This window comes from Rosa chinensis, chromosome 2 (assembly GCF_002994745.2).
Source record: "Rosa chinensis cultivar Old Blush chromosome 2, RchiOBHm-V2, whole genome shotgun sequence".
NCBI lineage: Eukaryota > Viridiplantae > Streptophyta > Magnoliopsida > Rosales > Rosaceae > Rosa > Rosa chinensis.
This window is the reverse complement of record NC_037089.1, coordinates 52046880-52061201: the sequence shown is the minus strand read 5'-3', so window position 1 is coordinate 52061201 and position 14322 is coordinate 52046880. Positions and strand designations below refer to the sequence as shown.

Here is a 14322-nt window from a genome sequence, read left to right as displayed (position 1 = left end):
TCATACATAGCAGAGTGTTGTAAGAAAAGAAAAAATTCACTTCCTTGAAAGCCCAGAAAGTGCTAGGGTCTCTATCATGGCACTTAATGAATCAGACTGGCATGAATTTCATAGTCTGATAGGAAGTCATAATTCTGAAGACCGAGTTCCTCCAACTCTCTTTATCATTGCAGGACCATATGTTGGAAGATACTTAGTCAATGTTCAAAGTGAGCATCCTCAAGAACACAAGCTTTGGCTTGTTGAAAATGATTTTGTCCATAATCTGTGGACTAAGACAAATGATGATCTTAAAGGATTGCCTCCTATCATCGTCAACACAGTCAAAAATATTAGAAAAAATGACTGCATGCTTCGTCTAAAGTTCAGATCTACTCTTCCAGAATGGATCCAGAAGGCAAACGGCGAGATTGAGTACATTTCTCCATATCATTATGTGAGGATTATTCAAAGGAAATATCTGCAGCCTGCATGTGTTGGTTACAATGGCCAGCCAAACTCAAGCATCCCATGGATGAAAGCCATGACTCTGGAATATATCAAAAGGATCATCTCTGAAGATATCAACAATACTTTCCTGGCAGCAGGAGAAAAAACTATCATTACTGCTTACTATCATCCTGACGTAGTCAGCAGTGACCTATTCCTATCTCTCACCAAAAAAGAGATAGACTCGACACTGGCATGCTTACAAGATGTATGTTGATACAGATGTCGAAGATAATGCAACAACTGCTTGAATGACCCAGGCAGACAACGACTCGTTTGTCCTCAGTCACAATTTAGAAACAGACGAGAACATGTGAAGCAGTAGGTGTAGAAAGCATTGAAAGTGCTTTTGGACTTTTCCCAAAAGTTGCTTTCGCTTTTCAAAAAGACAGGTGAAAAACATTTCACCTAAGGAATATGCTTTTCCCCCGTCCGACCTCCACCAGCAGGAGCACTCAGGAAAGCAGGAAATCACTGAGTCGTTCTGTACATTTTGTGGTTTTGAATTGTAATTTGAGTTCCGCTCCCTATATAAGGAGCTTTAGCTTCTCTAGAAAGGCATTCGAAAAAACTTCTAGATCAGTTCTAGAAAAGAAAAAAAAAGCCATAGTAGCAGTGTGCTCTTCCTTCCTGTCTAGTGAGAAGTAGTGTGCTTTCATTTCAAGTAAGTACTATAAGCATTCTTATGGATAGCTAAACAGCTTTTTAGCTGTTTACCTGAGAATGAGGCTCTGAATTCTTAGCTTGTAATTATGTTTATATGAATAATTTCAGTGTGTTCACCCACTTCATCAAGTTTTAATTTAGCAAGTTAGTTTCTGTTATCTTAATCATGTTCGGCCAGTATCTTATACTATCTTTAAGTTCAGATTTCCTGGTTGTTAGGAAAAATTGCCTCAGCTTAAGATAGAGATAAGCAGCAGTGATTTCGTCTGTTAAAGTAACCATTAGGCAGGAAGCCGTTAGGTGAAAATTTGGGCATGATGAAGGCTAGTTTTGTTTTTCTCAGAAGTTGAAATAGGGTTTTCTAAGAAAAAGTGAGTTTTGAACCCAAAAGCCAGCATATGATATACTAGGCACTACTTTAGAAATGACTGCCCTTATGAGTCTTTTCTCCTAAAAAGTTGTGTAATTGGGCAAAATACAAGGATGATGGATTGATTGGGCAAAATACCATGAGTTTTTGGGCAAATTGGCACGACCCTAAAAAAAATTGATGTGGCGGATTTTAGTTGACGGCCTTCATGCTTTCCTAGTCCGTCATTTCTTTATCTCCAAGTCAAACCAAAGGCCGATGCTAGCTCCACGTAAGGTGAGAGCCTCAATATCAACGGCCAAGAACGGACGAGGTGTAGGTGGGCTCTCTGTACGACCACAGAGATGGGTTCAATGGTCAATCTCACCCAAATTCATATAAATTGGACACCAAGCCGCAAACCCGACCAGTCCATCAATCACCCAAGTTCGTTTCGTTCTTAGCCTTTGAGGTCCATTAGGGTTTTTCCGCCAAAAGCTCAAAACCTTCGACCCTCAAGCCCATCAACTTCTTCTTCCACCTCGCAATTTTCAAATTTTCCCCTTTTTTTTTCTTCTTCTTTTTCCTCAATTTCGAGAATTAAATAAAATTCGAAATTTCCAGACTTGCAGAGGCCACTTCCTCATCCTCGGGGCTGCGATTCTAGGGTAAGCAGATTTCTTTTTTCCTTTCCCTTTTATTTCGTCTCTGGTTTTCTGTAATTTAGATCTTGGATTTGTTAATTCTTCTGTGTTTCTGCTTTCCCAATTCTGGGAATTTTGTTAGGGTTCTATCTGTGAGTAATTCAGTTTTCTGGGTTTCATTGTTAGAAATTATTAATTAACGAAATTTTGTTGCTTAATGGAACAATTGTGTTTGAGGGTTTAAGAGAGTTTAGTTTAGGTTGCTGTTGAAACCCAATTTTCTTTATTTTGGGTTCTTTGCAGAACCTGAAACAATCGTCGTAGGAATTCAATTTGAAGAATGTTCAAAGTACAATTGGGTTTCAGCCTTTCAGTTTGAGGCGGTTTGTACTTGCATAATGTGCAAGTCACGTGCTTCAGGGACTGGCTATGACAACTGTTGTGTTTTTGAAAAAAGAAAAAAAAAAGAAAAGACGAGTGTTTGTTGTGTACTTGCATGTCAGATTCCATGTTTGCATTCTCCAAGTTTTTTGTTTTTTGTTTTTGTTTTTGTTTTCTTGTTCTTGTTAATGGCACTCGTTTCACTTTAAAATCAAGCATTTCATTTCAAATACTCATAAAAGAGTGTAAATTTGACTTTTTGAGAGTGTTAGTAATATTTCTCTAATGCTGTTTTTTATTTCTAGCCCTGTGTCTTTAGCAGTTATATCCTGTTTCGGTGGAAAAAAATAAATTGTTTTATGCTACAACGTAGCTAAGCGTGGTTCGGTGGAATCTGCAGAATACGCGTACATTGTTGTAGCTCTACTGATTCTTACTATGATGTGGTGCTAAATATTAGGTGATGTAGTCATTGGAAGAGTTTGTTCTTTGTTGTTCCTTATAGTTGGTTTCATAGAAACAAGCCCCTGAAAGGAACTTTGTTTCGATGTGGAAAGATATACAGACGAAACATGTTGTTTGGGGTTTACTTATTGAATTTGGTTTGTTTTACGTTGATGTGCTTTCGTTTTAGCAGAGAGATGGCTGTTCCTTAAACAAAATGGTGGCAGTATAGTTCATCTAGCCAGACTATGTTTAGCTATATGTCAAAATGCAGGACATATTGATGTCTCACAATGAATATGGGTAACATTGTAATCACATGTATAATGTTTAGCATTGTAATCACATGTATAATGTTTGGCACTGTAATACTGGGATTGCAAATGGTTATGTAGTATTTTTCTCTGACTGCTATTGCAGTACAGTATTAACTTGAGAATACCTGTGCATTGTGTAGGTGCTTGGCCCTGATTCCTCTGCCCTTATTGAATTCTTGTTTTCTTGTTTTCTAAATCTTAATTCTGATGCTGAATTTCATCTTGTTTTCTTCAATTGTGAAATATACTTTGTCGTTTATTGATAGATCAAATGGTTGGGATGTTCTCCACTTGCAACTTCTCATTTACTAACTCATTGTTGTCATTCTGTTTCAGGACTGCACTTACTTTCTTGGAGATGGAAACTCCTACTACCCCAACTGATAATAATGGGGTACCTGGTTCAGAAAGCCAGCCGACTAAGCGCAGAAGAAAGAAGTCTATTGTCTGGGAGCACTTCACAATTGAAACTGTTGGGGCTGGATGTACTAGGGCTTGCTGTAACCAGTGCAAAAGATCTTTTGCATATATTACTGGTTCAAGGATGGCAGGCACAAGCCACTTAAAGCGACATATTTCATTGGGAATTTGCCCAGTAAGCCGTCAGAAAAACCAGATGACTCCTTATACACCTGGCTCCAAAACTGATGCTACTGATGTACCAAAACGACGCTACACTAGAGCACATGCAAGCTTCTCTTTTGATCAGGACCGCTGCAGCCATGAGATTGCTAAGATGATAATCATGCACGAGTATCCACTTCACATTGTGGAGCAACAAGGATTTATAAATTTTGTGCGATCTCTTCAACCTCAGTTCAATATGGTAACATTTAACACAATTCAAGATGAATGCGTGGCCATCTACCATAGAGAGAAGCAAAGCCTTTTGAATCTTATCATTGGAAGCCCTGGACGGATTAGTCTTACAGTGGACTTGTGGACTTCAAATCAGAACCTGGGCTATGTTTTCTTAACAGGACATTTTGTTGATAGTGACTGGAATTCATTCAGTCAGATACTCAATGTGGTTATGGTACCATCTCCTGATTCAGGTGACACCTTTAGTCAAGCTATTTTGACTTGCCTGTCCGATTGGCATGTTGAGGGCCGGTTGTTCACCATCACACTTGACCAATCCCTCTCCAATGAAACTATAATTGGAAATCTGAAAGGGCTCCTTTCTGTCAAGAACCCACACATGCTCAACAGTCAATTATTGATAAGAAATTGCTATGCTCGTGTTCTTGGTCGTTTGGCACAAGATATCCTGGGGGCATTGAGTGAAATAATCATGAAAGTTCGCGAAAGCGTTAAGTTTGTGAAGACTTCAGAATCGCATGAAGAAAAATTTGTTCAGCTGAAGCAACAGCTTCAAGTTCCTAGCACAAAAAAGCTTTCAATTGATGATCGTACTAAATGGGACACAACCTACCATATGCTGGTGTCTGCTTGTGAAATGAGGGAAGTATTTGCTTGCTTAGATACTTATGATTCTGATTACAAGATAATTATATCATTGGAAGAATGGAGTCAGGTAGAAACTCTATGTACATATGTGAAGTACTTGTTTGATGCAGCTAACGTTGTGGCTGAGCCAGCATACCCAACTGCAAATGTGTTCTTCCCAATAATATCACAAATTCAAGTTGAACTGATGCAGGCAGCCATGAGTGAGGACTCATTTGTTAGCTCTTTGATCAGACCTCTATATGAAAGGTTTGACAGGTATTGGGAAAACTGCTGCCTTGTTTTAGCAATTGCTGTGATTATGGATCCGAGGTACAAAAAGCAATTTGTAGATTTCACCTTCTCCAAAATTTATGGGGAGAATGCTGAGACTTGGATCAGATTAGTTGATGATGGACTTCATGAACTCTTCCTCGAGTATATGATGCGAATGCTTAGTCTACCGGAAACATTAATGGTGGAAGGGAATGAGGACATCATCAGATCTGACCCACCTGAAGCAGCAGAAGCATCTCATGAAGAAGCCGCAGATGGGCTTTCAGATTTTGATATATATCTCTCTGATATCACAGGTGGTCAGCAAATGAAGTCAGAGTTAGAGCAGTATCTTGAAGAGTCCATTCTGACCCCCCGAGCGCAAGACTTCGATATTCTGGGTTGGTGGAAAGAGAAAACTACAAAGTACCCAACACTATCAAAAATGGCTTCCGATGTTTTGTCTATACCAGTTTCCACAGTTGCCCCCGACTCTGTTTTCAACACTGAATTGAAAAAAATGGACAGTTACCGTACTTCGTTGGGTGCAGCAAATCTCGAGGCTCTCATATGTGCCAAGGATTGGCTACGACATGGACCATTCCCACAACCAGAACCACAGCCACTTGAAGTTTCTAATGATATGGTCAAGATGGAGTTTTTGGCCTAGGTTTTGATCTCTTCTTCTAGGTAGATCATTGATTCAGTTCAATTATGTTTTGTGTTTCCTTCGGTATAGGATGCTGACAGTTCCAAATTTTATGTTACTAGTATAGGAATTGTTTTCATTCTTGGATTAGTAAATCGGTCTATAAGAAATTAATTGGGTTCTCTATTTCTTCTCGTGTTCTTAGAAGGTAACCTTATCTATGAACGAGTAATCGGTTGATTTAGTATTAAGCACATGCATGATCCGTATATAGTTGTATTATTGAATATGATCTGTGGAGACCCAGCAATATGTATAAAAGGAATGTAATTCTTAGTTTCCGATTTTGTAATATGATGACTCTTGAGCAGTCTCTGTTCCCATTTTTGCACCTGCAGTATCGAATGTCATTCTCGCTTGCCTCCGAATGGCTCCCTCTTCTTCAACCTTCATGAAAATGGTCTCTGTGGCAGCTTCGGCTCCAACCCACTTGGTTACACATACCCAGTTTCATTCTTTAGAAAACCCACCAGTTACACTCTTTGAAAATTGCAAATCCATGGACCAACTGAAGCAAATGCATGCTCAAACCATTAAAACAGGTTTCGCATCGGACCCGGCCGCGCTCAACAGGATCATAGTCTTCTGTTGTACCCATGAATTTGGTGACATGAAGTACGCACGCCAGGTGTTTGTTAGAATTCCTGAACCAAGTGTTTTTATTTGCAACGCCATGATCAAAGGCTATAGTAGGACACATTGCTCACATTATGGGATATCTATGTATTCAGCAATGCGGAAGATGGGTGTGAAGCCCGATTGCTATACGTTCCCCTTCTTGTTAAGGGGATTTTCTCGTGAGATTGCGTTGAAATGGGGGAGAGGGTTCCATGCTCATGTGTTGAAGTATGGTTTCGATTCTAATGTTTTTGCTCACAATGCGTTGGTGCATATGTACTCTCTTTGTGGTCAAATTGATATGGCTCGTGGGGTTTTCGATATGGTCAGTGACAAGGATGTTGCTACTTGGAATGCAATGATCTCCGGGTACAATAAGATCAAGAAGTTCAATGAGTCATGGAGGCTTTTCCGTGACATGGAGAAGAAGGGAGTGTTTCCCACTTCTGTTACCCTTGTCTCAGTACTTTCAGCTTGCTCCAAATTGAAGGATTTAGATGCTGGGAAGCAGGTTCACAACTACGTCAAGGAATGTGTGGTCGAACCTAATCTAGTTTTGGAGAATGCTTTGATTGACATGTATGCTGCTTGCGGGAAGATGGATGTTGCAATTGAGATTTTTGAGAATATGAAAAGGAGGGATGTAATTTCTTGGACTACCATTGTTAAGGGGTTTTGCAATTCAGGACAAGTTGATTTAGCTCGAGATTACTTTGATCAGATGCCAGACAGAGACTATATTTCATGGACTGCAATAATTGATGGGTACGTAAGGGTGAACCGGTTCAAAGAGGTTTTGGAGCTCTTCCGTGAGATGCAGAGTTCAAATATAAAACCAGATGAGTATACCATGGTAAGCATTCTAACAGCTTGTGCACATCTTGGAGCACTAGAACTCGGAGAATGGATAAGAACTTACATTGACAAAAACAAGATCAAGAATGACACATTTATGCGAAATGCTTTAATAGACATGTATTTCAAGTGTGGAAATGTTGAAAAAGCTGTGAGGGTATTCAATGAAATGCTTCAAAGGGACAAATTTACCTGGACAGCTATGATTGTTGGCCTTGCTATTAACGGACACGGTAAGGAATCTCTTGACATGTTCAGTCAAATGCTGAAATCTACAGTATCTCCGGACAAGATAACATACCTGGGTGTTCTTTGTGCGTGTACTCACTCTGGCATGGTCGAAGAAGGTAGAATGTTTTTCTCTAGTATGATCACCCTACATGGGATTGAGCCTACTGTTGAGCATTACGGGTGCATGGTGGATCTTCTTGGTCGAGCAGGGCGTCTTAAAGAAGCTTATGAGGTTATACAGAACATGCCAATAGAACCAAACTCAGTTGTTTGGGGAACTCTTCTCGGTGCTTGTAGAATGCATAAAGATGCAGAACTGGCTGAAGTGGTGGCAAAACAGATACTAGATTTGGATCCCGAAAACAGCGCTGTTTATGTTCTCTTATGCAATATATATGCAGCTTGCAACAAATGGGAAAGATTCCGCGAGGTAAGGCAAACGATTATGGATAGGGGGATCAAGAAGACTCCTGGTTGTAGTTTGATAGAGGTGAATGGTGATGTTCATGAGTTTGTAGCCGGGGATGTCTCACATCCTCAATCCGAAAAGATATATTCCAAGTTGGATGAGATGATTAAAGACTTGAAATCTGCAGGGTATTCACCTGATACGTCCGAGGTTTTTCTTGATGTAGGGGAAGAGAATAAGGAGAGTGCAGTTTATAAGCACAGTGAGAAGTTAGCAATTGCGTTTGGATTGATTAGTTTAGGACCTGGGGTGACTATTAGAGTCATGAAGAACCTCAGAATCTGCGTGGATTGTCACAGCATGGCAAAGCTGGTTTCCAAGGTGTATGATAGAGAAGTGATTGTTAGGGATGGAACTCGGTTCCACCATTTCAGACATGGCTCATGTTCATGTAAAGATTATTGGTAACATTGTAATAAAGAATTGAACGTAAATTGGTGATTGTTAATCTCTTTAACCACTGAGCATTTCTTGTTAGAATTATTGCCACACACACACTGAGATGTGATAATTTCTATAGCATCTGCCATGCTAGAGTTTACTCTACATCATACAACAAGAAGTAATTTGAAGAAAATGTCCATTCACGGCTAGAAAATTTTAGCTGCTCCTGCTTATAAGCTTTAGTTTTATCTCATTTGAGCATATATTTGTTATCTTAAAACTTAAAAGGAGATATTCCAATTCTGACTTTAAATGTGAGGCAAAGTTATGCTCGGAAATCACATATTCAAACTCGCACTTCTAATTTGAGGTAAATGTCATTAAATAAATTGATTATGCATATTATAGACTATGATTAAGGTGAATGAATTTGCATGTTATCTTTAAAACGGCACGTCGTATTAAAACTCCAAACGGCGTGTAGTGTTATGAAGAAGGCCCTCTGTATAAATAAGCAAAGCATTGGCGCCAGTGGAGGCGAGTCTCGGAGTCCAACGGCAGAGGTGGTTTCTCAGATTCAAATCTCGACGGAGCACAACTCATCAAAGGTTAGATTCAGAAACCCTAACTCGCCCCCCTTTTTTACTTTCCTCCAAATTCTGAAGCTATGGATTTCCCCAGTTTAGAAATCGTAGAAAGTAGAAAGTAGAAAGGAAATGAAAAACTGCTCTAATTTCTCACAACCCAAACCGACGGTAAAGAAAGTGAAACTACGTAACTGTAGTACCCTGTTAAGTATACTTAGGGGGAATTGTTCGATTCAAGTGATTAGACCTTTAAATTTTCATGGTCATGGGTTTGAGAGCATATGGTATATTGTTGATAGATTATTCATTAAATTACAAACAGTAATTGATACAATGCATCATCAGATTTATGGATTTGGTTTACGTATGGTTTTAGCCTATGAAATTTGGTTTCGGTTAGCATCAAATATCAATACACTGATTTTTTTTTTTTTTATAGAAGAAAATCCTTGTACATTATATAAATGGTTGGATACAGAAAACCTAAAAACCAGAAAAACAACATAGAAGGAGAAAATTTTGTGCTCGGACATAATGATAGGAATAATACAGGACACACGGATTGATTGAAATATGAGAGGACTATGCTTAATGGAATCTGTAGCAATGTTTATAATACTGAAATTGGTTGGAAGAAAAATGGGTCATTGTGTTGGGACATTTGATGCAGACATCCTATTATTGTAGTCATACTGATTACTGAGGAAAATAGTGGCATTGAAAGTGAATAGTTCTCGTATTCAAAGATTCCCGACTAAGTTGAAAAAGTTCGTCATCTTTGAGGATAATTCAACATATAATGATTTCTGTAATCAATAAGACTTGTTAGCACTATCTCCCAACATGATACTTTAAGGGACCATTTTTAAGATTGCAAAACGGTCTCATTTCAATGCAAATACATACACTAATCCCTCCTTGTTTTGCCTCCAATTATTTTGCCAACAAGTGAGACTGAAACACACAGATAGAGATATGAAGTTCAAGGCATTTCTTACAGAGAACGGTGTGAGTCTTTTAGAAAAGAGGTTCTTACCAGCACTAGACAAGATGGGAAAGATATGCCATCTCTTCCTCAACAGGGACCGTGTTTTCTTCCTCCACAACCTTCTCAATGGCGATGGAGTTCAATCCATTGCTCAGTTTAGCAAAGAAGCTCTTTTTGATGACTATCGCATCTCTAGCCAGTATGATGACTGCATTGCCTTTACAGTAGACATTTCTCTTCTGCAGCGTGCTCTTCGTAGCAGTGTCAGCATATGTACTGAGTTTGGAAATGGGCCAACAGCTAATCGCCTGCAGATTAAATTAGCAAAAAAGCTTACTAAAAATTCTACTCAAAGATTGCCTTTCCTTACCTTTGAGACCAAGGGTTATAAATCTGCAGTAATCCAGGATGTACCAATCTCATCACCTTTGTCTAGGAATCAGGTTCTTGAACTTCAAACTGCTCTTGATATGGCTCAAGATTTGCCCCAGACTCTGGTTCAGGTTCCAGATTTGAATCAGTTGCAAAATTTTGTGGATCGGATGAGGCATGTTGGTGATCTTCTTAATATTTCCATAAGCAAGTATGGGGATTTACACATTCAGATTTCAACTACACTGATCACACTTGGTGCTGAGTTTCAGAAGCTTTTGGTCATAGGGGAGCAAGCTGATGCCCCGTCTGAAGACCGAAACTTGAGTGCTCAGACTCGGGCAGCAAGGGCGGTTCTAAGGGGAGATGCTCAATCAGTGCAAGTGAGTGTGAAGCATTTTGGTAAGAGCCTTCAGTGCCATTTGGCGAAGCCAGACTGCGCTTTCTATGGGATTGCTCTACAAGGTGCTTGCTTGACACTGGTTTTTCAATTTTTCATTCCTGGTACCCATCGACTTGATAAGTCAATCAGTATGCATTGCAGACTTCCTGTACTTGACCAAGGGTCCAGCTAAAGGACTTTGGCGGGTTTACCCATATGTGCTCAAGTTTTAGAACTTTGGAAGTAGTCAGTATGATATATGTCTAGACAAATTACTTGTGATTTTGGAAGAGTTGTATTTTACCAATCATGTTGTAGACCATGTTTAATGTTCATGCCTTACATGCTCTTTTAAGATGGTACACTGTGATTCATAATAGTGGAGTTGCCTCTCTCATTGTTCGCTCATCTTTCCGCTTATAACTTGCCTACCGGGTACCACTAGCAACAAGAAAGTGACTAGTTTTTAACATGAATACATGAAGAGTGGATGTATGTTTTCTTAACCTTGTGTTCAAACTGAAGTTGGAGACGGTATATCTCTTAGAGAGCTATATGCAATACTATTTTGATTATAATATGGTGTTTTACCCTGCTTGAAGTTTCTTTCACAATTTACACCCATGAGAACTGTGGGAGCAAAAGGATCCTAACTATTTAGTCGAATCTTTTCTGGGAGGGGGATCAATTGCGATGTTATGTCTGTTTTTGTATTGCTTACAAAGTTCAAAGCCTTTATCTACCAAAAACCAATACAAAAACAATTGACAGTGGAGAAAAGAGCTTTGTATTGCACACATTTTCAGCTACACAGAGTAGACATGGTTTTATATGATACACCATACATTCTCTAATTAATTTTATAACTACAAGGCACAATCTTCTAATTAATTTTATAACTACAAGGCACAATCTTCTGTAATACAAAGCTTGTTCAATATCCCATCCAATTCCTGCAATGCAATCTTGTAACGGTCTTGTGATTTCCTCCCTTCCTCCACAACCTGCACGATGCATTTATACAGATGATCGTACCTGTGAACTGGGTTATTAATATCAATGCCACTGCAGCTGTGATCATAAACATAACTGCGCTTAACATCTTTTCTCCATCGTGAAAGAATGTATTGAGTTGGAATCTCCTGCATGCCATTTTGGTTTAGGATGGAGAGCGCATGCCTGCATAAATATCCTTTCAAGTTGAACATACCACAGACGCAAAGGACCTCCATCTCAGATGGATTATACAAAACCTCATAATCTCTCATCTCTCTGCTATTTCCATCAACTTCAGTTTGTTCCTTCACTGTATATGTAATGACTGGCCCATCGACATTTAATTGTCTTGTGCTAAAACAAGAGTACATCCCCTCTACCTCCTTTCCAAACTTCCTTAAGATGTCATTAGTGTACAGTTCCGAGAGTTGCAACTCAAAATGACTTCCCGATTTGAACATATAACTTGAGTTTCTTGAATCCAAATCTGCCAAGGCTTCCAGCTGATGATGAGTCTGCAGAGCTTGATCATACTTATCTAGAAATTCCTTCAGAGGAGTACTTTTAACCAGAAATTCTTCAGAAAATGAAGAGACAACCTCATTTGGTTGCATAGGAAACATTCCTGCCAAAAATATATCCTTCAAATATACTGGAACCCACCGCTTTCGATCATCATATAATGCTTGAAGCCATTTATGATCTCTAATTCCATGACGCTGGACCATATCCTCCCAGGCTGCTTCAAATTCCTCCACCCTCAAAGAGTAGTAAACTGCTCTAATAAAAGCTGCTTTAATTACCTCATACTCAAATGAACCTCCCAAATTTTCTGGAATCTTGTGCATTATTTGAGACAAGCAAAGACAATGAGAAGCTCTAGGGAAAACATCAGCAATAGCAGTTTGTAATGTTCTGCATTGGTCAGTTATGATGGCTTGTGGAGGACGTCCCAATATGCATGTAAGCCAAGCTCTAAACAACCATGTATAGGATTCAATAGTCCCACTTGCAATTAAACCAAAACCCAGCAGCACGGATTGTCCATGGTGATTGACTCCACTGAATGAGACCAATGGGACTTCAAATTTGTTTTCCAAGCATGTAGTGTCAATGGCAACTACGTCACTGAAATAAGTGTAAGCAACCCTACTCCTCGCATCAGCCCAAAACAAATTTCTCAAGCATCCTTTCTCATTTAGATCCACTACATAAAAGAAGTCTGGATCCATCAATTGCAAGCGAGAAAAGAAATTCTGAACAGCTTTGGCATCTCCTTCTTTAAGCTTCAATTGATTGGAGTAGTCAACTTTATTACCAGATTCTCCTTCGTCAACATCTATGCTTCTGTTACCCTCAGAATCAATAATCACCGTTCGGAATAGCCTTATCTTTTGTACTTCTTCAGCACTATCCAACTGCAATGATCTTTTGGTTCCACCACCTATGCTCTTGTGTGATTTATAAAATTTGCCACTTGCTGGACTGATCAAATGGTTGTGCTCGAGCTCAACTTCAATAATTCTCCACCTGTTGGATTCCATTAACCTGAACTTCACCATTGCTGGACAACCGGTTCTAGTCTCCGGCCTTGGGCGATTAGCTTCACTCTTCTTTTTGAAACCTGCACTACTGCAGCTAAGCTTTCCTCTGTACCTTTCCTTGCTCTTTCTATACCATGTATTACTCACTCTAACCCCAAACCCCTGTTGCTTAGCATAGCAATTGTAGAAGTAATATACATCCTCATAAGAATCAAACTCCATTCCAGCCGAAGGAGGGAGAGGATTCTCTCCTTGCATAATGCCAGTTTGACTTACAAACTCTGTCATTGCACAGTCTCCTTCAATCTCATACCCATCAGCATCATCCTCGCCCGCTGGCTCCGTGTTGAGAGAAACTTCATCCATCTAAAAGTAGATTCAAAAAACAAAACACCACTTAACAAGAAAGATAAAAACAGTAAAATCCAATTAAAGCCAAGTACATATTCCTACAAAATCAGCCCACAATATTTATGCTCCTTCACTTTCAGATGTCCTAATAGAATCAGCTACCTCGATTAACATACCAAGCTAGTGATCCAATCACTATCTAGAAGAGTTAAAAACAGCAACTATAGGGTTGTTCCCTAAAACTGGAGAAACCCAATCACTAGTTTTGAATTCTGAAACTTTGCCTATCATAAAACAAACAAAGCAGTTTCCAACTGCTCCACCATTTTCTCAGCAACCAACCCATAATAGTGAAACTGAATGCCAGTCTACCAAATTTGAGAATGGAATGGGTATAGGGATTAATCATAAAAGATATGACAAAATTCAATGGAGAGCAAACGAGAAATGACAAATTTGTTTGGTTTGGAAGTGGGTGGGTGTACCTGATGAGAGATCTCGGGGGAGCAACAAGAGTGAAGAGTGGGCGCTGGTCTGACCAAAAGCTCAAGCGTAAATGGGGTTTCCGTTTTTGTGCTCCGTATGGTCATGCACTCGTACCATTGCCGTCCCTGCGGCTTTGGCATGTTTTTAACAAACAATTTCTATCATGTGCTTGGCACATGTTTTTCTTTTTCATAATTTGGTCAAAAGTCTTTGTTGTCTTTTTTTTTTTCACTAATTATTATTATTTTTTTAATTAAACCCAAATCAGGTGTCAATATATTTTATTACAAGCCATAATATTCCGTTACATACTGTTTCACTGCCATTTAAGGACA

At 39.2% G+C, this 14322-nt stretch overlaps 4 protein-coding genes across 5 annotated transcripts; 3 read left to right on the top strand and 1 right to left on the bottom strand.

The window, feature by feature from the left end:
- Positions 1-1927: 1927 nt before the first annotated feature.
- Positions 1928-5850, top strand: LOC112185806 (zinc finger BED domain-containing protein DAYSLEEPER). The gene is made up of 2 exons (XM_024324116.2): positions 1928-2172; positions 3627-5850. The coding sequence occupies exon 2, from the start codon at positions 3649-3651 to the stop codon at positions 5683-5685; it is 2037 nt and encodes a 678-aa protein (XP_024179884.1). The 5' UTR covers positions 1928-2172; positions 3627-3648; the 3' UTR covers positions 5686-5850.
- A 152-nt stretch (positions 5851-6002) lies between these two features.
- LOC112185805 (putative pentatricopeptide repeat-containing protein At3g15930) lies at positions 6003-8454 on the top strand. Its single transcript, XM_024324115.2, has one exon. It carries the CDS (start codon positions 6092-6094, stop codon positions 8303-8305), a length of 2214 nt encoding a protein of 737 aa, XP_024179883.1. The 5' UTR covers positions 6003-6091; the 3' UTR covers positions 8306-8454.
- A 290-nt stretch (positions 8455-8744) lies between these two features.
- On the top strand, positions 8745-10989 carry LOC112185807. The gene is made up of 2 exons (XM_024324117.2): positions 8745-8889; positions 9818-10989. The coding sequence occupies exon 2, from the start codon at positions 9844-9846 to the stop codon at positions 10801-10803; it is 960 nt and encodes a 319-aa protein (XP_024179885.1). The 5' UTR covers positions 8745-8889; positions 9818-9843; the 3' UTR covers positions 10804-10989.
- A 385-nt stretch (positions 10990-11374) lies between these two features.
- Positions 11375-14119, bottom strand: LOC112190313 (protein FAR1-RELATED SEQUENCE 6). Of its 2 annotated transcripts, none has more exons than XM_024329747.2 (2): positions 13987-14119; positions 11375-13516 (listed from the first exon to the last, which is right to left on the bottom strand). In XM_024329747.2, exons 1-2 carry the CDS (start codon positions 14089-14091, stop codon positions 11510-11512), a joined length of 2112 nt encoding a protein of 703 aa, XP_024185515.2. In that variant the 5' UTR covers positions 14092-14119; the 3' UTR covers positions 11375-11509. The 2 variants fall into 2 exon arrangements, with proteins under 2 accessions (XP_024185515.2, XP_040371586.1); XM_040515652.1 differs by lacking the exon at positions 13987-14119 and adding an exon at positions 13664-13900.
- Between the last annotated feature and the right edge of the window lie 203 nt (positions 14120-14322).

Coding starts and splice junctions, on each gene's coding strand:
- LOC112185806 (XM_024324116.2), top strand. CDS start 3,649: ATGGAAACTCCTACTACCCCAACTGATAATAATGGGGTACCTGGTTCA.
- LOC112185805 (XM_024324115.2), top strand. CDS start 6,092: ATGGCTCCCTCTTCTTCAACCTTCATGAAAATGGTCTCTGTGGCAGCT.
- LOC112185807 (XM_024324117.2), top strand. CDS start 9,844: ATGAAGTTCAAGGCATTTCTTACAGAGAACGGTGTGAGTCTTTTAGAA.
- LOC112190313 (XM_024329747.2), bottom strand. CDS start 14,091: ATGACCATACGGAGCACAAAAACGGAAACCCCATTTACGCTTGAGCTT. Junction 13,517..13,986: donor CCCCCGAGATCTCTCATCAG/GTACACCCACCC, acceptor ATCTACTTTTAG/ATGGATGAAGTTTCTCTCAA.